Source organism: Balaenoptera borealis (assembly GCF_965194805.1).
Source record: "Balaenoptera borealis genome assembly, chromosome: 2".
In the NCBI taxonomy this organism is placed as follows: domain Eukaryota; kingdom Metazoa; phylum Chordata; class Mammalia; order Artiodactyla; family Balaenopteridae; genus Balaenoptera; species Balaenoptera borealis.
The window spans coordinates 80,047,750-80,070,675 of record NC_138867.1 but is presented as its reverse complement, the minus strand read 5'-3'; the positions used below and the strand labels follow the sequence as shown (position 1 = coordinate 80,070,675).

Below are 22,926 nucleotides of genomic sequence, written 5' to 3'. Positions count from 1 at the left end.
CCTCGCGTGTCACGACTGCCCACGACCCTCTGGGCCCCAGAGAGCACCGGTACCGGCCCTGGCTCCTCTGGCCGCCCACTCACCATCCGTGAAGGGCTCCATTTTCCCCCCGCCGCGGCTCCTTTCGGCCGGAGAGCCCAAGCTTCCTACTCCAAGAGCTGAAGCGGCCCTGCCGACTGAGCATGCCCAGCGCGGCGCCGAGGGCTGTCGGGGAGGTGCCGCGAGGGGCGGCGCCGCTCCGCCCGCTCTGAGATCCGCCGCTCCGGGTTTTCGCGACAGCTGCAGAAAGAGCGAGGGAAACTAGAGGAAAAAGCACCACACAGGCCTTAGCTGACTCCTGGGAGAGGAGCTGGAGGAGCGGGTTAGATCTGGGGGCGGGTCCATGGGCGTGGCCGGAGCAAGCCCCGCCCCTGGCAGAAAGGCCGGCGGCTCTGTCTCGTCCAGGGCTCAGAACAGCGGTCAGTCATCAAGCAAATGTGATGCCCTGTTGCGTCCGGCCGGGCCGGGACGTAGACGCCAGGAACTCGGCACCGCGCCGGTAAAACACGGTCATTGTCCCGTGGAGCAGACATTCCAGAGACAGACAATAAACTAACACAAGACACACGAGGCTGAAATAAATGCCCCGTTGAGCATTAAATTAGGGTGATGTGATGGAGAACGAGTGGGTCGCTAATTCGGATGGCTTGGTGAGGAGAAGCCTGGCTGGGAGATGCCACTGTAGCCGAGATCTGAAGGCAGAGTAGGAGGCTGCGGGCGAAGGTCGCTCCCCTGACAGCGAAGCTTCGCTTTCCCAGGGGAGTCCGACTCCGGGAGCTCACTCCGCCAAGGCTCGAGGGAGCCGACACTGTGGGTCGTCTCTGTAGGGCTGCGCGCTCACAGCACAGTGGTCCCAAGCGCTCGGTGGCCTGGAGACAGAAGGGAGGCGGGGACCCCAGCGGAGGAGAGGGCACCCGGGGTCCTGTCCTCGGGCTAGCGGTTCGGGGCGCGGCCTCTACGTGCAGGCGGATCACAAAACCCGGCACTGGATCCGCCGGGGCCGCGGGCGCCGCAGGATGTGGGCAGAAGGCAGCTCAGCAGAGCCTTAAATCAACACCTGCGGCTCCCCGGGGTGCCGCCGCTGCGGCCCGCGCCCAGGCCAGGCAGAGCTAGGCCGGAGAAGCGGAAACTCTCTTGGTCGCCCCCGCCGCACAGCACTCGCGCTCTAGCCTCCAGCCCCCAGGCCTCAGCCCCCAGCCCCCATTGTTTCCAGTGGCAAACCCGGGCAGGCACAGCGAACCTTCGGGATGAAATAACCAGGGGCCCCGTGAGCCCCGGGAGGCTCGTCGGGGCCCGGCTTCTTCATCCCTTGCTCAGCGTGCGCATCGCCGCCACGCTGCGGAGTTCGCAGCCCTTCCAGAGTGCTGCCACCGCCAGCTGTCCCTCTTCCCTCCTCCCCTAGCGCAGCCCTGGCCCCAGCAGCAACTTGGCTCCCGCGATGCCTCACTGCGCCTGCCAACTGTCACACGCTCCTCCGAGGCTGTCAACGGCAGGGCGTCGGTTGCAAACAAGCTGCAGGCGAGCGCAAACTGCCCGGACAAACAGGGATGCCCGCGGTGTTGTTTGACCCACGTGGGAATTAGAAATTAGGTTTCAAAGAAGTAAAATCGAAGTGCAATATTGTATTTTGCAATGTTGTATTTTTAAGTGTCGATTGTATTAAATCACCCACTTCCGCTTTAAAACCTCCCGTGGATACCAATCACTTAGAATAAAAGCGAAACTCTTAACTCTGGGACCTCCTCTCCTGCACGTGCTCACGATACTTTGTCTACAGAGGCCTTCGGGCTGTTAGTCACCAAGTTACATCCAATCATTCCTGTTGCATGTTCCTCGTGCAAGAACTGTTCCTTCTACCTGGTACCTTACCTGCCAGTTCCTTCTTGTCTTTAAGGTCTCAACTGAAATGTCATCTCTGCAGAGAGCTCTTCCCTGACCACACAATCGAAAATAGGTCCAAACATGGTCTACTCTAAAAAGACTGAGCCCTGCTTTAATACCTTCACAACAGTCATCGCTGTCTAAAACAATGTTTTTGTTTGTTCTTTCATTATTATCAATCTCCCTCTCAAGAATGCAAGCTCCACGAAGTCAGGGTCATTACCTTCATAAAGGGCTGTATCCTAATCCCTAGATAAGTATGCAATAAATAATTTGTGAATGGATGCAATGGTATTTTGAGTTCTAGTTCACGTGCAATGTTGAAAACCCTTCCAGAGAACATTTCTATATTGAGTGGTGTGTTTGTGATCAGTACAGAGAAGGTGTCTATATCATATGATACCTCAAAGCTGCTCTCTTCCCATTGTGTTAAAGATAACCAGAGCCTTTAGGCTGCCTCCTCAATGCCCCCCTCCCAGCTTCAGAACCAAAAATAGGAAGTGAACCACAGGGGCTGGTACATAAGTGTTCAAATATTATATAGTATATGCAGTGCTGGATTTTGTTAAAAGGACCCCACACATTGTATTGCTTAGATAAGAGGCTCTTACCTATATTTTAGGTCATGTCATGTTCCTTTGGAGTTATTTTTGCAATCAAAGCACTTAGTATCAGAGATATTTAAAACTCCACAGCTTGTTAAATCCCCTCATCTCACCTCACCTCACCTGTAAGCTAGAGTCTATCATGCTTTTAAGTGTGAAACACGTTACCTTGTGTTTGGTCTTAAATACTTCAGTTCTACAGAGACTTGTAAAAAGGCTTCACCATTGCACTAGCAAATATAGGTGGATCATCATGTCTTTTGAGATTTCTATGGCATAGAGACAAATAACTTCTTTATCCTCCCTTTGCCCACCTCTTGCCTCCCATCCTTCCTGCTCCTACACACACACACACACACACACACACACACACACACACACACACACAAATACATTAAGGACCATTTAAAGGCTTATGGGTTGGCACTGGAGGTAAAAAGAGGAAAGAAAATTAAAATGTTTCAGAATCCTACCTACCCTCAAAAGAATGAAAGTGAATTTTGTTTTGTTTGATTCTGGGTTTTTATTTTTTGGATACCATTTTACATTTCACTTCATAAAGCCTTTTTGAGGGAACACAATTTCACAAATTCACTACTGAAACCCATTATGTTTCAGTCTTTAACCTCCTCCTACCCTCCCACACAGAACTTAGTATCTCATTACTTCCTTTTTAGTTAAGGGCATAATACTTTAAATTATTATGAAATAACTATTTACTATCAGAGGAGATAGTGTGACATTATCTACTATATTCATTTACTATTTTCAGAATCTTTGATGTCTACCATTTAACATTTGCAAACCAAAAATTTGGAGGGCTAATTATAATATGTAATAAATAGCATGAAAGGAAAATATGAGCTCTTTGAATAACGAACAGCATTTATTTATAAAGAAGCAACAAACGTGCTGATCAGTGAAAACAGGAACTTTTTTTTTCATCAAAATAAAGCACTTCCTATACCATGGATCAGCTAACCCAGACCTCATTTAACAGAGGAGGGAACGGAAGTCTAAGAGGTTAGAGGATTTACGCAGTCCAGTGGCAGACAAACTAGAACTCAGGTGGTCTGTGTTCTCAACCAGAGCTCTGGAGTTTCCTGTTTCTTCCCTATTCCCACAGGGAAATTAAGGTCAATGACAATAATCCATGGGAGGGATATGAAATAGAGAAATACAGCTAACTTCAGGCTACTGGACTGCTATTTCATCGTTCAGTTGATATTCCAATATAATTTACTGAGTTCCGTGTCACACTTAGGTGTAGCATTATTAAATATGCTTCCTAATTATTTTGAAATAAATAATTAAAAATACACTGGTTCAGTGTACACGTTTGAAAATGATATTTGTTCAACACTCTTGAATAAGTGGTGGATGCAGCTTGCTGCCAGGACACAGATGACCACCGTGAGGTTTCCATCCACTTCAAGGACTGGAGAGGTCAGTATCTCATTACTCCTGTAATATTTGCAGCACACATGCTCTGCATCAATTATGATGCTTGAAATTGTATCTAATTAAGAAATGTTTAGAGCACAGAGGAAAGCAGAATAATTCTCCAACAGAGTTCTGGTATAGCTTAGACTTTAGCAAAAAGATTCAGCCAAATGAAGTGAAAGGTTATCAGGAAGGGGCAGTTATATACTAGCTCAGATGCTTTGGACTACAAAACCAAAATGCTGAATTAAACTAGTTGGAACAATATGCAAATTTACCATCTCACATAACAAGTGCAGAGGTAAGGCCGTCCCCAGTCAGAGCTCCCCAACCTCATAAAAATCCAGCTTCTCACTCTGTGTACGCTCTGAGCAGTTTTCTGAAAGTCTGAGGACCGTGTAGTCAACAAGGTGGCTGTGTCAGGGAAGAAGAAAGAACCTTTTCTTTGATGTCTCTTTCTTAAGAGCAAGGAAACTTTTCTCAGAAACACCCTACTAGAACTCTTCTTAGGTTTCACTGGCCAAAACTGTAAGCCAGTCCATGGAAATGAAAATGCAGTTCCTGCGATTGGTGTCTTAGACAAAGCAGAGTCTAGGATCACTTCCCTTATTTCATATAGGGGAACAAGGGAGCACTTGGACAAAATCATTTTTATTATTCAGAAAGGAAAAGGGGTTAAGCAACCAAAATGTTAGGTAGGTCCACTTAATGTTATGAATACTGATATATTTTAATAATATTTTGATAATTTTTTCAAAACCCTAAGACACTTGTACAGGAAATGTAAAGACAGAGCCCAATTCAATGTAATTTTTCATATGATTGACCAATATAACTAGGATTACAAACCTAGAAATGATATATTATTCAACCTTGAATTTTGAACTGAAAGTAACTACCAAAATGGAAAAATATCTTAGGCATTTTATTAGTTTGCTAGGGTTGCTATAAAAAAATACCATAATCTGAGTGACTTAAAAAATAGAAAGCTGTTGTCTCATAGTTCTGGAGGTTGGAAGCCCAAGATCAAGGTGTCAGTGGGGCCGTGTTCCCTCTGAAGGCACCAGGGAAAGATATGTTCCAGGCAGGCCTCTCTTCTAGTTTCTGGTAGTTCCTTGACTTGTGACAGCATAACTCCAGTCTTCACAAGGCATTCTCCCTGTGTGCATGTCTGTGTCCATATTTCCCCTTTTAATAAGGACACTAGTCAGATTGAAGCAGGGGTCCATCCTGCTCCAGTATGACCTCATCTTAACTAGTTACATTTCCAACCGTATTTCCAAATAACGTCACATTCTGAGGTACTGGGGGTTATGATTTCAACATATGAATTTTGAGGGCACACAATTCAACTCATCATAACAGCATCTATATAATGGAAATAAAGAAGACAAGGTTGAAGAAAAATTTGGTTTCCAAGGACAGCATCAAGAAGCGAAAAGACAACCCAAAGAATGGGAGAAAATATTTGCAAATCATATACCTCACAAGGGACTTGTATCTAGAATATATAAACAACTCTTACGACTCAGTAATAAAAGACAAATAATCCAATTAAAAATGGGCAAAAGATCTGAATAGACATTTCTCCAAAGAAGATATACAAATGGCCAATAAACACATGAAAAGATATTCAATATTACTAGCCATGAAACAAATGCAAATCACAACCACAGTTAAGATACCACTTCATGGTCTGGCTAGACATAGGCATAGGATGGCTAGAATCAAAGAGCCAGATAATAATAATTGTTGACAAAGATGTAGAGAAATTGGAACCTTCACACACTGCTGGTAGAGATGATGCAGCTGTGTTGAAAAACAGTCTGGCATTTCCTCCAAAGATTAAACATAGAGTTGCCATATGATCCAGCAATTTCACTCCTAGGTGTGTACCCAAAAGAATTGAAAATTTATGTTCACACAAAAACTGGTACATGAATGGTCATAGGAACGTTATTCAAAATAGCCAAAAAATGTAAACAACCCAAATGTCCAACAAAGAAGTCAGTTACAGAAGATCATATATTGTATTATTTGATGTTTTTGAAATGTCCAGACTAGGCAAATCTATAGAAACAGAAAGTAGATTAGTGGTTGCCTAAGAATGAAGGGAGGGAGGAATGGGAAGTGATTGCTAATGGGTACAGATTCCTTGGGGAGATGAAAATGTTCTAAAATTGACCATGTTGATAGGTGCACAGCTTTGTAAATATACTAAAAACCATTGCCTCTGACTGGGGCAAGTTGCTTAACCTCCCTGGGTTTCTTTTTCTCCTTTGCAAACTAAGGACAGCTACCTCCCTCTTCAGATTATTGTGAGGGTAGGATGAACTAACACACCGAAAATGCTTTCAGCAGAGACTGGCACAAAATAAGTGCTAAAGAGGTATTTGCTATTACTATTAAATGTGAATCGTAAACCTTTAATTCCATGTAGATTGCATGCAAAAAAAGATTAGACACACAAAGTATAATGAGAGAGCAAACAAATTTGTATAATGCTGACTTATTTTAACCTGATAATTTAAAATAATGGGGTCCTGAGGAAACCAAGTTTTTGGTATCGAGTTTATATCTAAGTCCTGCATCAGAAGGGGCCTCGCTAGGCCAGCAAATGGCAGGGATGGTGGGCCCTGCTCCAGCTGTGAAAACCAGCCATAGGCCCTCTTTAATAAAAGTCAGAGGATATAAAGACTATTTTTAGAAATGATCTCTAGCTGGAATTTTTGATTGACTTATTCTTTCTAGGGAGATATTTACGCTCCTGAAGATACTGATTCAGTTTTCATTTTCCTTTATTTCTTACAGCTATGCTGAAATAGAGCGTGGCTAAAGTTCATTCCTATAAAATGTGTCGTTCAGATTTTTGTTCGTTTTTGAGCATGAGAAGATCCTGTAATGTTTATGCAGAAAATTACACTTGACTGTAATTCTTGACTGACTCTAGGCTGGCTCATATGCTTTCTTCCTCCCTCTGGCTGATAGCTGCCAGCACAGGCTGTCAGTCACTCAGCAATGTTTGTGGAGTGCCCATGGTGTCCAGAGACCAAAGAGAACTGAAAACAAAACAGGAGCTAAAGTTTTGCTTTTAAGGCTTTACAATACACTGGGCCAGTCAAGACCAGCACACAGGATATATACATAATGCATAATACATGATGCAGAACTATACAATCATGGTCTAGCAGGACCATCTGACGCAAAATTGCCAAGTAAACTTGTCTCTGAGTTCTCTGATGTCCCATTTTCTATTTTCCTTCCTCACTTCAAGGTGCTGCTTCACACAGTCAATACATATGTATCAAATGCCATCTGTATACAATACCCATAAATAAGTAAGAGATACTGCCCTACAGAGCTTCCTACCCAACCAGACCTTTCTGGGGTATTGCCTTCATTCCAGAATCCACTCCCCCAGTCCTCTCTTCCAGCTTCAGGGTCTTCTCTCCTTAAGGCCCTTTTGTCAGCTAGCTATAAAGAAATATTAATTTAAAAAAACAAGTCACACTAAAGCATGAGTTAAAGCTTAATATTTTAACTTTTATTAACCCAAAGGAATGAATCTGTAATGGTGGAATTACAGAAGAAAAGGCTGCTGGTTAAGGGGAGATGTATTTTGGGAAAGAAAATCCATGAATTTCCTTTTTTAGGCAGCACTCTTTAGATTTGGCTTTGCAAGGCCAACAGTGCAGGTGTTATTTCTTTCTAGGTTCCCAGTGAGACAGAGGAGCCAACAGTTGGTATACTCCCTTGGACTTAAACTCTAAACACCTAGCCTTCCCAGAGAAATAGTTAACTGAAAGTAGGAGAATAATAAGCTTTTCCTACCTGGTAATGGCATTTCTAGAATATAGAACATTATTTTTATAAATTTATTTATTATATTTATTTTTGGCTGTGTTGGGTCTTCGTTGCAGTGTGAGGGCTTCTCATTGTGGTGGCTTCACTTGTTGCAGAGCCCGAGCTCTAGGCCACGGGCTTCAGTAGTTGTGGCTCGGGAGCCCTAGAGCGCAGGCTCAATAGTTGTGGTGCACAGGCTTAGTTTCTCTGTTGCATGTGGGATCTTCCCAGACCAGGGCTCGAACCCGTGTCCCCTGCATTGGCAGGCGGATTCTTAACCACTGCACCACCAGGGAAGCCCAGAACATTATTTTTAAAACAGTGTTTTGATCAGTAGTGTCAAAACTATTATCTATAAATAAGGCAAAACTTAGAATAAAAAAATACAAAACTTTAAATGCTACCCAGTCTCTCTCATTAACCAACAACTTATCATTGTTTCTTTTTTATTTTTCATTTTATTTATTTATTTTTGCCTGCGTTGGGTCTTCGTTGCTGCACGCAGGCTTTCTCTAGTTGCGGTGAGCGGGGTCTACTCTTGGGTGCGGTGAGCGGGCTTCTCATTGCGGTGGCTTCTCTTGTTGCAGAGCACGGGCTCTAGGTGCGTGGGCTTCAGTAGTTGTGGCTCACGGGCTCTAGAACACCGGCTCAGTAGTTGTGGTGCACGGGCTTAGTTGCTCCGCGGCATGTGGGATCTTCCCGGACCAGGGCTCTAACCCATGTCCCCTGCACTGGCAGGAGGATTCTTAACCACTGTGCCACCAGGGGAGTCCTATTCATTGTTTCTTAAGTGACCTAATTCAGCCCCCGAGTGTGAGTTAAATTAACTCACTCAGGACATAGGGTCTGACTCCTATGGATTCTGTCTGGATCACATAGGTTGTGCATACTTATTTCAGACCAGAGCTTTTCTTTAATCCTTATCAGCTGACATATCTCTACCTGTTTACCCCCTCACCAGCTAAAATACTCTGTTCGTCCTTCTAAGATTTCTGCTATTACTCTTTGACTCTACATCTGGAGGTATGACTAGAAAGAAAATAAGGGCTTCCCTGGTGGTGCAGTGGTTAAGAATCCACCTGCCAATGCAGGGGACACGGGTTTGAGCCCTGGTCCAGGAAGATTCCATATGCTGCGGAGCAACTAAGCCCATGCCCACAACTACTGAGCCTGTGCCCTAGAGCCCACGAGCCGCAACTACTGAGCCTGCGTGCCACAACTACTGAAGCCCGCGCACCTAGAGCCCGAGCTCCGCAGCAAAAGAAGCCACTGCAATGAGAAGCCAGCGCACCGCAAAGAAGAGTAGCCCCCGCTCGGGGCCACTACAGAAAGCCCGTGCGCAGCAACGAAGACCCAATGTGGCCAAATATAAGTAAATAAACAAATAAATAAAAATTTTTAAAAAACTTAAAAACAATAAAAATAAAAGAAAGAAAATGAAATTACCTATCAGCAGCCTTATACCATGGAGACAACTGTTTCTCTTTTAGAAAAAGTTCCCCCACCCCCTTCCCCACCTCTTTCCGTATTTAAGTTTTTAGAATGTTCTATTTATCCTTATTCCAACTCCAACTCAAAATATTAGAAATGAGTTAGGATTTCCAAACTTACTAGTTTATTAGAAAACAGTTTTTAAAGGAGAGTACTGTTCTAAAACTGAGAAATAATGTCCTTTGTATCTTTTAAGTCTTTTCACAGACAATTTGCTCTGCCTACTTTAAAATGAGGTTTGTAATTATAACAGAGGTATTGTTTGGATGACTAGAGGAACATGCCAGGTGGTATTAACATGGGAACTCCTTACAGAGCCATGAACCTGAAATATTGTATTGAAAGAAAGAAATATGGTATAATTCAACAGCGGAAGGCATGAACTTTGAAGTGTGGGAAATCATGTGTGTAAATACCTAAAGATGAGAATTAATGAGTCATAGGTTGAGAATAGAAAACTGGTTACCGGACCTTATCTGGGAGTATGGTAGAAGATGAGGACTTCGGGGGAAAGGAGAACAAATTAGCAAAAGATCTTGAAGTTATGGTTGAAGTTAAGTTTGAAGAAGTGATTGAGACATAGAAAGCTTTTTCTATCTTGTTAAGTCTGCATTTCTCAGACTTTCTAACCATTTCTCTTTATGAATATTGGAAAATTTTTCCTGATTTTAAATCCTGAACAAATGGTCTGTTTATACTGCTAACTTCTTAAGTATTATACAGTATTAGGCACCCACAACTTTATTTCTGAGAAATCAATACTGCACAGTCAATACCACCAACCAGTTTCCATACTAAGGAGCCTCTATGTAAAAGTGTTCATCATTTGCATATTGGAAAATAAATTATTATGGTTTCTGGGAATATGCTAGAGTAGGTACCCTGACTAACCTTCTTGCTAAAAATAACTGAAAATGTAGAATGAAATATATTTTTTAATTATTTTAATGCATTCGTGACCTGAAAAGTTAGTAAGGAATAGTCATGCATAAAAAACTAAGTGAAAGCAGGAAACCTGAGGGGTCAGCAGAAGGCTGAAGTCAATGTTCTCCTTGAGGGCATCTGAAGTTTCAGTTTTTAAGCCTTTGAGAGCGGAGGGGACAGAGGACAAAGCCTGGGCCTGCCTGAGGTGGGGAACATAATAGAAAACAAAATTCAGGTATAGTCTGTTTATAAACGACTCATATGAAACTAAAGGATAGAGAAAAATTCAAAGTAACAGGGTACAAAAAGATGTATCAAGCAAATACCGAATCAAAAGAAAGCAGTGGCATAACTTTGTAAGTATCTGGAGAAACTGTACCTTACTATGAAAAAGGATTACTAGATACAAGAGATTAATATTTGATACTGACAAGTAAGAATATAGGGGTAAGAAGAAAGTGAATTAACACCCCTTTTCAGAAAAATAATCTGGCACTAACTATTAAAATATTAGATTATGTAAAATACACATATGCTTCAACCCAGCAAACCCACTTCTTTCATAATCCTTTTCACCCTTTCTTCCTTATGATTTGGAAACATGACTCTGATGAGGTTAAGGTTTTAGGAAGCAGACAATATAATAAATGGTTGATTTAAAGTCTGTAAATATAATTACGTGTTGAATGAAAAATAGTGACATACGGGTTCAAGCCCTGGCCTGGGAAGATCCCACATGCCGCGGAGCAACTGGGCCCGTGAGCCACAACTACTGAGCCTGCGCGTCTGGAGCCTGTGCTCTGCAACAAGAGAGGCCGCGACAGTGAGAGGCCCGCGCACCGCGATGAAGAGTGGTCCCCGCTTGCCGCAACTAGAGAAAGCCCTCGCACAGAAACGAAGACCCAACACAGCCAAAAATAAATAAATAAATAAATAAATAAATAAATAAATAAACCCAAAGTTTAAAAAAAAAAAAAAAATAGTGACATAGTTAAATGGAAATAAGGTCATAATGAATTTAGGTAAAGAGGTATTTGTTGCAGAGTAAAAATGTGGCCATTATAAACAACCTGTGTTTGGTAGACATTAATGTTTAAGTAGAAAACTAGATCCCGTGACTATTTAGAGGCCTTCTTTGCAGTCTGGAATGGAATACCCCTCCTCCCCCCCAAAAAAATTCCAAAAAAACCCCCCAAAAAAACCCTAGGAACTTCCCTCAGAAAAGAAGGGTCTCTGCTAGTAGTTCCTTGCCAGACTTGCTTCTCTGGAACCTCAGATAGACCCAGTGACATAGCAAAGAATGAAATGCCGAAGTATGAACATGAAGTAGGACAAGAAATTCCTGTCACCGTAGTAAGCTGGACTCTTGAGGGCTGAAGGGCCTATTCTCCCTGACACAAACCCTAAAAGGGCGCAAGCCATTGCTCTGGGCTCCCCTGATCTGGAAGATTTCTCATTCTGAGTGGGCTCTGGAAACCACAATATTTTCCCTGTGCCTCTGTGGGGAATCAGGGAAGCATGGAGAAGTTGTATCTGCTCACTCCATCATTATTCATGATATTGTATATAACCTTTTTACAACTTGTTTATTCATTCAAGGTAAAAGAAAGTAAAACTAACTTTAGCCAGACCTTAGTTTGTTTTGCGGGTCTGGCATCCACCATAAGGGTTTTGAAATACCACACTGAAAAGTACAATACATTTCTTTTTAAAAAAACTCTTTATTTGTTAAAACGTTATTGGCACAGTACTTCTCATGTTCGTTCTCATCAAATAATAAAATTTCCACTTTCTGTACTCAATTCTTAAGAATCTGAGAGGTTAAAAATGTATTTAAACAGAGAACTAAAAGGAAGAGAATTAAAAACTTGGAAATTTATGGTAGATAAATTACTACACAAGAGAAAGTACTTTTCTTATTCATGGAAATGTTAATGGCACAATTCTACTGAAACTCATACATATTTTACTGCTTAATTTACATATTATCTTGGTGGAAAAATAGTATTCTTTACTCTTTCAGTTTCCTTATGCTATAGTACATATAATTCTAGAGTGATATCACTTAGGTGTTATACAAACCTTGGTAGGGCCATGAACAGGTCAAAGCTAGAGTCAAAGGTGCTATTAAACTATTCAGGCTGAGTTGAGGGAGCTGGAGAGTAAGAAGATGGAAGGATGCAAAAGAAAGATTTTTTTGCAGATTGGCTGTGTTTCCTTGAAGGTAACCTGGTTGGGCTAATTCCAGGATTCTATGCAAGGTTTAAAAAAAACATCAAAGAAGCAAAGTAGTAGTCGCATAATGTCGGGCATTGTAGACAGTCTGTGCTGCAGCTAAACTATTACAGCTATATTTATCAATACATCTCCACATATCTCCATTATTCACAAAGTTTACTTTAAAATAGGCTACTGAACTGGCCTTCCCTCACCCCAGCATCATACGTCTGCCAGCTAGAGATGATAGCTGAGCACAGGTAGCTGTGCTGGCTGATTTCTTGAGGCTTCTTACTGGTTAAACCATCTGGGACTTTGACTTGAGCTTTGTCCACTTCATGTAGACACAGCCTGCATCTGATGTGCTGTTTCTATTGACCATTTAAATACTAATCAGTAGCCAATTCCTCAGGGTGGGAAGATTCTTCTCCAGCCACTTAATATTCTTGGATATGGTTTCCAGAACAATTTGAAAAATTTCCAGATGTGATCCTTGGGCCTTAAGAGATTCAAAGAACAGTTTCACCTGAAAAATAAGCAAGAAAAGGATAACTGACGTGGTTCATAAAACACTTTCTCTTCCAAAGGGTTTCAAAACAGCTTATAAATTACATAAACACAGGCACAAGCATTTCTTTGCCAATCTCTGAAACGTTATTTTCTTCTTCTCTTTTTTGGGCATAATTATTATTTCACTTTACCTTCAAACAATAGATAAAATAAGACAGGAATGACAAATCTTACAAGTGAGCACACTGTGGGTAAAGAAGAGATTGAGCCAAGTCATAGAGTAAGCAGTGATCTGAGATTTAAGTACTAGAATTCTGAATTTGCTTGTAAAGTAAATAAATTTAAGATTTACTGTGGAAATAAGATGTAAAACACTAGAATGCTTTTTTTAAAAAAAGTAGAATTACCAAAAAGAGTAATTTTGTTAAAAAGACCTTTATGAACTTTTCCAAACTTCAATATAATCACTTGAGTGATGATACAATATGAATGAAATAATACAAAAGGACTCATCCCTCAAGTATAATTTCCATTTTGAATGCTATGAACATTAGTCCTGTCCCTTCCATTTACTTGCTATGTGACATTGAACAAACAGCTTATTTTCTTTTAATAAAATAACAACGTCAAACCAGATTGCATCTAAGTTTACTTTCAATTCTACAGCTTGAACATTTATTTTTAAATTATTAGCAATAGAGAGTCACAAACCTCTTGCAACTCATCCTTGGAAGAAAAGTGAGATGTTGTGCCAGAGATGATCATTCTTATGGGAAATGAGCCCAACTCAAATCTGAAAATAAAAGGAACCTCATAGATTTAAGTAATAGAAATAATGACCTTATGTTTATAACATGCTATATATTTAAAATATATAACATTAATAACTATATGATAAATTTGTGCCTTGCAATGGATACTATTAATTACCACAAGAATAACTCATATTCATCCAGTAAAATCTGAAAGCTATGAAATTTATCAAATTTGATCATAAGACCATAAGATTAGCTGTGTTGGGTCTTCGTTTCGTGCGAGGGCTTTCTCTAGTTGCGGCAAGCGGGGGCCACTCTTCATCGCTGTGCGCGGGCCTCTCACTATCGCGGCCCCTCCCGTTGCGGGGCACAGGCTCCAGACGCGCAGGCTCAGTAGTTGTGGCTCACGGGCCCAGTTGCTCCGCGGCATGTGGGATCTTCCCAGACCAGGGCTCGAACCCGTGTCCCCTGCATTGGCAGGCGGATTCTCAACCACTGTGCCACCACGGAAGCCCTACATTTTTGATTATTCACCCATCAATAAATATTTTTTGACCAAGAATTTCCCAATATACATATTTTTATTTATGAATTATATGCACGTACTATGTTAAAGGTAAAAAAGAAAATTTAAGAGCATAAGATAAGAAATAATACATGTAGTATTATTTTCTTCTTACACTGTGAGGCATTGTCTTACATACTTCCCCATCTCATTTTGGACAACACTGTGTTTATACATTATGTTTATTGGGGCATTGTTTGTTGAACTCTCATTCGAAGCCACAGATGGCATCCTTCACCCCAGTGTCTTATATAGAGAATCTGTACCACAGGTCAAAGGGATTCATGCTGTAAAGCAGAGCATAGATGCATCTCAGAAATGGTCCCAAGTCTGGACTGTGCACCATGGTTGGGCAGGAGGATAATTTCCAGTTACGAAACAAATCTACAGCATTGCAGAAAAGTCTGACCATTTCAGGAGGGAACAGACAGTCATGCAAACAACGAAACCAATGATTCCAGTAAGGTCTTTAAGGAAAGATATTTTTAAAAAAGTTTTTTAACTATTCAGTCTCATGTGGATGTCAACCCCTTGAAGGTCCTGGAGTGGGGTAGAAATGTGCTCTGTACTGACAAAAAGCTATCCGTGAGGACTCTGAGACCTTTATGGCTAAGAAATGAGAGGGAAGAGGAACTGAGGATGACTGACATCAGAGATGCTAACTGATACAAAGATAAACAGAGCAAACTGCACAGCTCTTTCATTCAGGGTATTTTCCATATAGTTAATAAGTGACGTTTTGGATTTGGATGAGGAATGGCTGAGCACTTAGCAGGAGGTTTGTCGTGAGAGAAAGCAATGCCATCCTGTACATTCCAATGAAATCTAATCATTGTTGGTTTTTCTGGGACTATTTTAGGTTCAGGAGCATACTGAGTGAGCTCTAGTTTTCCCCAAAGTTGAAACCCCAGAAAAGACTCATAACCTATCCAGTTTTGGAGGGGAGCTCCCCAAACATTTCTGATTGAATTTCTTTTAGCTACTCCAAGCTCTCCACTGTGCCACCTCCCCAGGGGAACTGGAAAGAGGGATTAGTTCTCTTCAGAATTCCTGAAGTTTTTTTCCCCCAGTGTTTGATGTACTATATATGGCTTCAGTGTATTCTTCAGGGTTGGGGAGAGAGCCAGAAGGGAATGGGGGGATGAGGCTGATGACTGGATTTAACTCAGCTCTTACTTGTTCCCAGCAATTCTTCATTGCCTGGGCTGAGTAAGAGAAATCTGTTTCCCATTCCCTTTATTTCATTCCTCTCACTTATACCTGGACAGGGCAATTTGGGCTAGTGAGTTTTAAAATTGACAGACTTCATCAAACTACTTGAGTAAAAATGGTGTCACTGGGATCATTTGGTTATACATGGTTTTAGGCAACTGAGATATCTGGGTGGAAGAACACACGCTGGATGTAAACAAATACCAACTTTTTAAGGAGATGGATCCAATTTTCTTTTACAAAATTCCAGGCTAGTTGCTGCCCCTTTGGATTTCGGGCAATTGCATGAAGAAGAGCTGCCAAGTCCTGTGTCTTGATAACCTTTCCTTCCATTCCTAGTTCAATTAACCTGAAGAAATAAAAATCACTTAATTTTTCATGGTTTGTGTTTTATAATGGAAATTAACTCAGGCTATCAGTATATTAGAAGAATCAGAGAGAAAGAGGCATGACAAAAGTGTGATGTACCAAAAACAGTAATAAAGTCTCTACTGGCTAACATTTTTATTATTCCAGTTAAACTTTTGCTTTTTTCTAGAAGTAATTTTATTCACTTATTATTTCAAAGAATTTTGATTAGCATCTTATATACATCTTATATTAGCATCTTAAAATACAAGATGATTAGCATCTTGTATTTTGTACAATAATTTTCCGCCAAGGTTCTGAAAGTAAAACATAGCTATTTGTTTAGTATCAATCACATGTTAATAACTAAGGAATATCTGTTTTGCATTTTGTCAATATATATTTTTGGAAGTAAAGTCAAAGCGGTTCAAATTCTGATTCAATTATTATTATATGCCTTTGAAATTGGTAGCTGAAATTTTAGTATCTTCCCTGAATATGTGTAAGTTTACTTTTAACAATTTAGTTAAATTCACTTACTTCATTAACTTTTCCTGATGTTTGCTGGTTGACAATGCATACAGAATTTTGTTTTTTTCAGCACCTGACAATGAGAGTTCGTATTGCTCTAGAAGGTAATTCCATCCTGCTGTTGTTTGAGCACCCACGGAGTACACAATCTTTAAAACATCTGTTGGGATACTGTAATATTAAGCACGAAAGTGAAAAAAAAATTCTATGAAAGAAAAAATTCTTTTTTTCTTATTATGGTTTTAAATTGCTATAACAGAATCACCCCTGAGTTATTTCCAGTACCTAGCATATTAAACCTTTTTTTCTGGCAAATTTTTATAAAAACATTTTATGTAATTCTACTTTGCAAATTATTCGTGGTTTTTTTCCTCCTGATGATAAAATGTTAACAAGGATAATAATCATAAAAATGTCAACTACTTGGAGATGAAAACAGAAAGTTGATGGAATGAATAAATTAAAAAAGGTGATTTCTGAAATATAAATGCACTCGTTTATATAGGATTCTATCATTAAATAGCATATATTGGTGCTATAAGATTTTTTTTAAAAGATTATTACTTGCTGCTTTAATGTCACATTGGGAGTATTTTCTAGCAGGCCTGTCTGAGGGTTATCTGACTCTCTAGGTGTAGAGAATTATATTTTAGCACAGCTGTTTAGAGTTCAGTCATTTTATAATTCTGTAAAACTGATAAGATGCAATATTATTAGTTTCTGTGCACCTTAAGAAGACACCATGGTTTTGGGGTTTTATTGTCCTATAGGATACTAACTAGCTTTGATTTTAATTTGGTTATTATTTTTAATCCCAAATATCATTAGATCAATAATAAATGATATTCATATTGATGGCTTGGAATAACCAAAACACAGAGAAGTAGGGATGGGACAGGCAATTTGTATTTATCATGCAGGGACCATAAGGTTGTACTAGTCTCTATACAACTTATTTAACTGTCAAAGCTACCCAGTGAGATAGAAAAATTATGCTAATTTTTAAAAAGTGGAAATAAAGCTTGGAAAGGTTAAGTAACTTGCACCAAGGCGACATACTAGCCTTTTTGGAGATGGGATTTAGACCTATGGTTCTAATCCTGTGCTATTTCCGCTGTACTATATGCATTTAAATATCCCAAGAGACTTTGAATCATAAAACAAAAAGTAATTAAATTACATTCCACATTATTTTGTTTTAGTGTGTTTTACTGTACAAATTTATAAAAATTGGTAACAAATTAATTGTAAGTTCCTTGAAGGTAGAACACATAGTTGTTTTGTTCACTAGTTTATTCTTAGCACCAAATGCAGTGCCTGGCACGTAGGCAACAGGCAAAGCATTATATTTTGAATTCATGAATGAAGTAATCAATTAATCAATAAAAGGAAATTCCCCTTTAGGATTAATACTAGTGCTCTTGAAGTTTAGAAAAAAGAAACCTACAATATATGATTATGTGTTCTTGATTACAAGCTTAAATGAGATTTACCCAGAATTTTTTCATAGGCATAGCATCCTATTCAACAAGTTGAACCACTGTATCTACTGGACTTGAGTTACTGCAGGTAAGATCATCCCTCTTACAACTAGCATAAAAACAGAATAATATTCTGTTGTGTTATAGGGCAACAGATGTTTATATTTTAGCCTCACTCATACAGTTCATTCAAACATGAACAAAAAGAAGAGAAAAATATAGCTAAAAGATATTTTTGTTCTGAAACTGATTTTAAGCCTAAATCCCAAAGAGTGAAAAATTCCAAAAAGAAGAAAATGAATTACTTTTTTTTAAAAGAAGAATTCAAGAAAAGATTTCAAAAAGCTCACTGAGACTTAGTTATGTGGAGATAAATTATAACAGCATTTCATAACAATTTGGCAGAGGGAAAATTGACACCATTGCTTTACATGGTACTAAAGTTGTGAATTATTTTTTCTATTCTAAAAAGGAATTTTCCTTAATTCATATACAGATTTGACTTCTCAAAACATCCAACTGGAGAGTCAGAGTTTTAATAGCAACAGTATAAAGTCATGTGTTGGACAGAAATCAAGGCTTACATTGAAAAGATCGTGGCATCTTTCAGTACCTGTGGGTTGCAGCTGCTAAACTAAACTGCAACATAATCCTTTTGATCACTGGGCATCTACTTGATTACAACCACCACTGGAATCAATTTCGCCACCATACACATCCTTTAGATGGCTCAAATCATCAGTATCCTATCAAAGCTGAAACTTGGGGCTAAGGCTGTGGTGTGGTATTGGTTAATTGGTTAATGAAGAAGTAAACACATTTTAAAAAGGCACTGCCCCCCCCCCTTTTTTTTTTTTTTTAGTTTCATCAACTGATCACTGGTATTTGGATTGCATGAACATTTCATATTGCTTTTTACCTTTAAAAGGCATTACTCTTGGAGACTGGGCAGCGGCCCTGCCGGCCTCCACCCTCTGGCCATCTTTCTGGTACCATGCTAATGTTTATTAGCTCTCCCCTACAGGGACTTAAACCTCACTTCCCACAAAATCTATCCAGCACTTGCTGTGTGGGAGCATGAAACAAAGGTATGTAATTCCCAGCATGGTTTTTTTTTTCTATCCTCACTAAAAGGTTTTAGATCTAATGTCTTGCATGATCAAAGACTTTTACATCAAAGTGAAAGGAACAAAGAATAGGACAGAAGTCCAGATCTACTTTAATTTTCCACTGGATTCCATCCACTGAGAGAAGAGTTCAGTTGCCTTCTGGATGCAAGGAGCATGGTTCAGGTAACAGGTCAGCTTCAAGAGAGCCGAACGAAGCCTTCTGTCCCAGACCGAGCCCTCGTCGTGCCAGCTTTGCATGTCAATCGCTGGCTTAAAATACTGGAGAAGGTAATGCTGCAGAAAGCATAGGATGGTTTACAGAAAGGCTAAGTTTAGGTCTTAACCCAGCTCTCACTCAACCCATCCAAAGGGCTCAACTCTAAACTGTCTGCATGAAACTTTCCTGAAGCATAGAACTACTTATCTCTATATTTTGCTTCGCTTTTTCTGGCCTCCACCTACCAGAGTTAGTTTCTCCATTAGAAGTACAATTTAAGCTTGGTGCTTTGTGGTCACCTAGAGGGGTGGGATAGGGAGGGTGGGAGGGAGGGAGACGCAAGAGGGAAGAGATATGGGGATATATGTATATCTGATTCACTTTGTTATAAAGCAGAAACTAACACACCATTGTAAAGGAATTATACTCCAATAAAGATGTTAAAAAAAAAAAAGAAGTCCAATTTAATTTCCTATCTGAGGGGGGAATACCAAGTGATATAAGATAAAATCACCTTAGGAGGGATGTTTTGCTTATGATCCTGGCACCTAGCTCTTAGGATGGCGATGACAAGGAACGAGGGACATCTAACTATTAGGTGCTTAAGTGTTGACTGTGTTATTAGCCAGTTTCCTCAGATTCTTCAAGATTTAACCCCAAGAGTTCACACAAAACAGAACAAGTCTCACTGATCCTCCAGGCACTGTGTATTTTACTTAATGAATTTTCTGAAAGAAACACAAACCTTGAGATTTTCAGTGACATCTGAAACATTCCTTCTTTCCATGATGTGGTAAAACAATTCTAGATATTCCAGGCCTTTGAGAAGTGCAGGGATGCTTGTTTCATGTTGGAGATAGCGAGTCAGGTCAAGGGCTTTGTCTAGAGTCAACCTTCCTGCACTGAGGTATAAAACAAATGTCAGTGGTTTGTGCATATCTTACAGTTCTTAATATTTTAAATATTAAAACAAATATGATACAGAGAGCAATAACAGAAGCAGTTCATTATATTCAGACCATTTGGTTTAAATCCTAGTTCTGCCACTGACTTGGGCAAATTAACCTCTCTGGGCTTCAGCTGCCTCCCCAATACAATGGGGATAATAAGAGTATCTACTTTAGTCCTCTGTTGTAAGGATTAAATGAGTTAATATAGGCAAAGTGCTTAGACTAATGTCTAACATAAATAAGAGCTTTGTAAATGAAAATGAAATAAATATTAGCTAATATTCATGTTTAGTACCAAATAATATCAAATTTTCATATATTTGTCATTCTCTAATTGCCTAATTTGTGGGTCTGAATTGTTCCTCCAAGCATATTTGGAACTTTGAGGACAGGTGCCATGTCTTTTGTTTCTTTGATGTCCCTCCTAGAGCCTAACAGAGAAGCAGCACTTATTCTGAGTGGGTCCAAACAAGGATTTTCATTTTTTTAAAGAATCTATTTAGATTCTAAAGTGATATGCCTTCTCTACATTTTCCTTTAATGAGAAGAACAAACAACAAAACTATTATTCTGAATATCAGAACATTAGGATCTCTTCTGTAGAGGAAATAAACCATTATACTGTCACTTTTGTAAAGTGGTTTTCACATGTGTTTCTGAGAAGACCTGTGTCCCTGAAGCATCTATAAACCATTCTTGCCAGCATCCAACTCCCAGATTAAGCATAATAGTTTAATGTGGAAACAGATTCCAGAACAAAGATATCTGTTTTGAATTTTTCATTAATATAATGCCCTATCTCCTATGGGTTTTTTAAATTTTAAATTTTCATCTAAAATGAGGGAACTGAAACTAGAAAGAAGTGACATTAAAAGCAAGCAACTTTTGTTGTGACTATACTCTTCTCAGCCACAATGACATACTGTTTTAAAACAGACTTAACAGTAAATTTTCCAAACATTCATCTGAGACAGAGGGCTGGACCATATGCTCTATGATTTTATGGTCTGCTATATTTTTTTAAAAACAAATCCACAAAATGTCACTATTCCTGCCCACATGTGTTAAGTGTCATAATATATGGTGCAGTAGATAAGTACAAATAGAGTCACAACCTTTAAAATTTTAAATGTTAAACCTAGTGCGCAATCCATTCATTACTTTGCTCACATTGGGGAAATCAATATGAAACTGGTAGAGAAATTAAGGAAGAATTGGCTGCTTATGTTTATTCTTCTTTAGACTTTCCTGGAAAGACAAAGTGTTTTCTTTCCTTTTTCCCATTTATCATCAACAGAATAATATGTAGAATAAATCAGGTCACAAGGTCTCCAACAGAAAAAATATTAAGGATCAGGTAAAGTATTATGCTTGTAAGCTTTTCCTATTCTAAGAATTTCTGTAATGTACTGACTTTATTCAGTGTGACATATTATTTACTTTCAGATGCTATAAAGTATACTAAGAGGATCAGCAACAGGAAGAAACTAGGTATTATATTCTAGGGTTAAAATTTTAAAAAGAATGTTTAACACGTAAAACTCACTTTATATTAATCTTGTTTTTCTTTTTAGCCCAGTCTAATTTATTTTTTACTTAGACAAATGCCATTATTTACTCTTATATTTACCTACTTTAAAACACTTTAATCTTAATATTCATTTAAGAGGGACTCCTTTTCTTTTTATAAAGTTATTATTTAATAAAAATCCAGCCCCTCATTACCTGCCCTCTGCTTCAATCAATGCACAAAACGTTATCTGAATGTCTGTTTAGCTTAAAAACTAAACCCAGATATAAGCATATACTTCAGCCCAACAGGAAAAAGTCTATCTATTTATTTATTTAAAGTTTCAGCTAAATGGTACCTTTGTGAAATAAACTGTATTCCTGAGGAAACAATTTGGAGCTTCTTTTTATGGTGTTGGACTTAAAGAAATAAATAGCTTACCTGTAAAGAAATTATGATTGTCATTTTAATTCCACCCAACTCAGAGGAGATCCAAGTCTTAAATTATATTTAATAATAAGTATGAAAACCCAATTGAAATGAATATGCATTCCTGGGTCAAATTCTGTCTCTAAACTAAATGTGATCACAGATTACATCCTTTAACTCTTAAATAGATATTTCACAAAGCAGGGAAGGAAGAGATATATATCACCGAAGCAGAGTAGCAAGTAAAAATATTTAGACCTATTATAAGATGTTTAAATTGTTTTCTTATATAATTACTTTTATTATAAAAGTAATATAAACAAACTACAAAACAATTGGAAATTAAGGGGAAAAAACTCATAATTTCATTACCTTACATATTTACTAATAGCACTTTGGAATATTTCTTTCTGTTTTTGTTTCTCTCACCTTTAGCTTTTTTTTTTTTCATGTAACTGCAAACATAATAATACCTAAGCTTACATTCTGCTTTTTTTCCAATTTCACATTATTTGAAATGCATTTTTCTATGTTGTCACTTCACCTTCCCATTCAACGCATGATCTTTTAAACAATTTATATTAGGTAATACTAATAATGCTAACAGCTACCATTTATTGAGCATTTATTACTGTACTTAGTGCTTTATCTACATTATCTTAAGCAATCCTCAAAACAACCCTGCATGATAGACATTATTATTATTGGAGTTTTAAAGACTAGAAAAGTTTTAAAGACTAGAAAATTTAGGCTTAAAAAGGTTAAATAGCTTGTCAAAGGTCAAACAATAAGTGAAGAGGTAGTACTTAGTTGATTTGTTTTAAACAAAATTTGTACTCGGAACTTCATTAACCAGTCTACCTAGT

General features: G+C 38.9%; 2 protein-coding genes across 3 annotated transcripts in view; both read right to left on the bottom strand.

The window, feature by feature from the left end:
• Window positions 1–10,924, bottom strand: part of LNPEP (leucyl and cystinyl aminopeptidase) — a 116,940-nt gene extending 106,016 nt beyond the window's left edge. For both annotated transcript variants that reach the window (XM_082375716.1, XM_082375717.1), the window contains exon 1: window positions 84–10,924. In XM_082375716.1, coding sequence (XP_082231842.1) covers window positions 84–102 — 19 coding nt within the window. In that variant the 5' untranslated portion in view covers window positions 103–10,924. The remainder of the gene's footprint in view (window positions 1–83) is intronic.
• Window positions 10,925–11,927: 1,003 nt separating this feature from the next.
• The window catches only part of ERAP2 (endoplasmic reticulum aminopeptidase 2), a 41,072-nt gene continuing 30,073 nt past the window's right edge, over window positions 11,928–22,926 (bottom strand). The window contains 6 exon segments of the mRNA XM_082375967.1: window positions 11,928–12,969; window positions 13,665–13,746; window positions 15,694–15,834; window positions 16,374–16,535; window positions 19,064–19,248; window positions 19,917–20,073. Of these exon segments, the coding sequence (XP_082232093.1) occupies window positions 12,826–12,969; window positions 13,665–13,746; window positions 15,694–15,834; window positions 16,374–16,535; window positions 19,064–19,248; window positions 19,917–20,073 (871 nt within the window). The 3' untranslated portion in view covers window positions 11,928–12,825.